Source organism: Manacus vitellinus, unplaced genomic scaffold, assembly GCF_001715985.3.
Source record: "Manacus vitellinus isolate BGI_N305 unplaced genomic scaffold, ASM171598v3 scaffold_31_pilon, whole genome shotgun sequence".
In the NCBI taxonomy this organism is placed as follows: domain Eukaryota; kingdom Metazoa; phylum Chordata; class Aves; order Passeriformes; family Pipridae; genus Manacus; species Manacus vitellinus.
In genome coordinates, this window is record NW_021940379.1 from 8,895,137 (window position 1) to 8,898,182 (window position 3,046).

Below are 3,046 nucleotides of genomic sequence, written 5' to 3' on the forward strand. Positions count from 1 at the left end.
GGGGAGGGCTTGGGAAAGCGGGTGGGTAGGATTGTCTTGACATCCGCTTACGGATCCAGGGGGCATTTTCAGTGTTCTGCTGCAAAGCCCTTGATTTCAGTTACTGTGACATTCCCTTCCTGATAGGAAAAGCTGCGACGCTACAGGCAAAACGTATACCTGCGGTGTCCAGAAATGCCTCTGGCTACAGCCCCACAGACGCTGGAGGACTCGGGCCCTGCAGCAAAGGCTACAGCGTAACTCGTCCCTGCAGCCAGGCAGGAAAGCCCTTGGCGGGGAGGGTTGCACAGAACTGGTAGTTCTCTTCATAATGCAGGAGCCACAGGCAAAATATGACTTAGTTAAAAACCTGTATCCTGGCTTACTTAGCATTTGGCACTTCTGTTTAAGCATGATAAATTTCTTTTTCTTCTTTTATCTCAGATAGTCACAACAGGAAATGGGCTCTGTAGGACTGGAATATCCAACACTATCATGGTAATATTTTCCCTCTGTTTCAGGAAGCTTTGTGCAAGAGTGAAAGAGCTCGAGTGATGGAAAGCCAGAAGTATGCTCCGGTGTGGACACTCAGGAAGAGCCCCCCACCAGACTGGTATCTACCCCTTGACCAGGACAAACCAAATTAGGAAGATTGTTTGCTGTGTTTGGTCAGTAACTTAATACACAATTCAGAACTGTGCTGCCTTTTTTTTCTTCCATGTCATCTTGAAGTTATACAACTGTAGCTCTGCCCTGCGATACTTGAGCACTCTTTCAAAAGTACTGAGAGTTTATTTAAACGCTGAGTATTTTTTAAAGGGAGCGTTGAGGTGCTTAATTCGTCTCCGGTCTTGTATTGCTATCTTACACTTTAGGATTTTGTCTCAGCAACTCAGCAGGCAACTCCCAAATTAATGCACACATGATCCAGCTCCTCTTGCTAGATCAGGGCCTCTTCCCCTACCAGCTGGTGGTGTGCACTTTTGGAACAAGGTACCAACCCCAGGCCTGCAAATGGGAAAAAAAACAAGCTGGGAATCCTCCCTCCAGTTCAGGACAATCCCAACCACTGGCATTTAAAGGCATTTCCCAGAACAGGATTGTTGTGGGTTAAGAGCTTCTCACCTGATGGGGAGGTGCTGCAGATCCTGAAACTGCCCCTTTGTGGAGCTACTCTTGAATGATGGTGTGTGTTGTGGTAGTATTCAAAACTACTACAAAAATAAAGGTTTAAACAAATGTAGAGAGAGATCTGGTTTGGTTTAGGGCAAACCCGTGGAAACTTGGTTACACGAGTTATGTGGCAATATAATAAAATAAAAAAACTGGCTTTGTCGCTGGGTAAGGTTGTGTAGCTTGGCTGGGTGTCTTACTACCTGGATAATTCCTAAAACATCCAAACACACAGATACTTCACTAATGTTTTATTTACAGTCACACCTGCAGCGTTGTAACCTGCAGGAAGAATTGTGTGCTCTTTCTCCCTTCAGTCCTTCCTTCAGTTGCTGAGCAGCTCCTGGCGGGTGCCCCACGCCCTCCTCCCTCACTGTGTGTACACCTTGGTGATATCAACGCACTTTCCCTCGGGGGGGTCATAGCCAGGAAGGGGGGGGGTGTAGGTGGGTCCGTCCCTCTGGAAGGGGAACAGCCCCTCATCCCGGCGGATGGCTGCCTGGTACAGCTCCTCGGATTCCAGGCGCAGTTCCTTTAGTGCCTCTTGCTGAGATTCCACAAGGCGCTGAATTCCTTTCTTTTCTGCCTCATCTTGCTTCTGCTTAAACAAACACCACTTCTTCAGAAGTAAAACTCTTCTTTCAGTCTCTTCAGGAGACAGAGGGGGAAGGCTTCGCACCCTGGCAAAGAGTGGGGTAACATTGTGAGAGACAAACAGCCTGACTTCAAAGACCAAATCAAAAAAATCAAACCACTAAAACAACAACAACAACAGAACCACCAAACCCAGAGAATACATTTAGTTTACTAATAATTTAGTCTGTCTGCAAGGACACCCCAGTCATTCTAACAGGAAATTCATGTTACTGTTTTTTCATTACTTTTAGCAAGAACAAATAAAATTTCCTTTTCATGTTTTTGTCCTTATGGAAGTGGATAAGGTTTTATACCAAGGCTGGCTGCAGTTGTGCAGAGAAAGAAATTCACTGCAAATGCAGGCACGTGGTAAAACCAGAGCCACTGACCTGTTGCTGTCTGAGTACTTGAGTGGGGTTATAAAATCTTCAATGGGAATCAGTTCTGGGGCAGCTTTTTCCAACTTCTTAAGCTTCTTTTTCATACGATCCTTCTGTGCTTGCTCTCTCTTCACATCCACTTTCTTCTTCTTCTTTGGTTGTGCTCTACAAGGGAAATAGTAAATAAAAAAAGTATTTTGTCCTTTGATTCAACACCAGCAACTTTCACTTTAGTTTTCCAAGGACTGTTCCTTCCCATTGCTTAATTTAGTCCCTAATAGAAGTTCCAGCCATGAACTTTATTCAAGTAGTGGAATTTCCACTTAAACATGCACAGGTAAAGGTTAATTTGGACTTGAGAAGATTTGTGTTCCCCGTGCTTGAGAACACTGCTCTGTAACTCCAAGGCAGCTGCACTCACCTCACGGGGAGGGATGTCCTGAGGGTCAGCACAGAGCTCTGCCAGTGACTCCCTCGGAGCGGGCCCCTCTGGGGCAGCCACGAGCTGCAGGAGGAACAGGAACATAAAGCGTGAGGAGAAACCGACTCTGGTGGCACAAGAGCTACTTGTTAGTCAGGAGTGAGTGATGAGTTTTGAACCATCTCAACTCAGGGCAGGATCCAGCGTTTGCCCAGAGATGACCTCGAACTCTCCAGCGAGGTCACTGAACCCAAACCCAGGCTGGTCGGTGTTGTGCGCCCACAGGATACCGAGGAGCAAAACACAGACTTTTTTTTAGGTAGGTTACAGTAACTTTAAGCTCTGACAACGGCTCGTTTAAGGTGTTGGTCTGGGAGAGACAAAAGCACCGCCGTTCGGATTAGGAGACATGTTACTCAGATCTCGGCAGTGTTATGGGAGGGCGAACCAGGTGCCC

The 3,046-nt window shown here is 46.7% G+C and overlaps 1 protein-coding gene across 1 annotated transcript in view; it reads right to left on the reverse strand.

Moving 5' to 3' along the window:
• Nucleotides 1-1,388: 1,388 nt before the first annotated feature.
• MRPL40 (mitochondrial ribosomal protein L40) overlaps nucleotides 1,389-3,046 on the reverse strand; it is a 5,461-nt gene continuing 3,803 nt past the window's right edge. The window contains exons 2-4 of the mRNA XM_018076200.1: nucleotides 2,590-2,734; nucleotides 2,178-2,333; nucleotides 1,389-1,832 (exon numbers count right to left, since the gene is read on the reverse strand). Of these exons, the coding sequence (XP_017931689.1) occupies nucleotides 1,523-1,832; nucleotides 2,178-2,333; nucleotides 2,590-2,734 (611 nt within the window). The 3' untranslated portion in view covers nucleotides 1,389-1,522. The remainder of the gene's footprint in view (nucleotides 1,833-2,177; nucleotides 2,334-2,589; nucleotides 2,735-3,046) is intronic.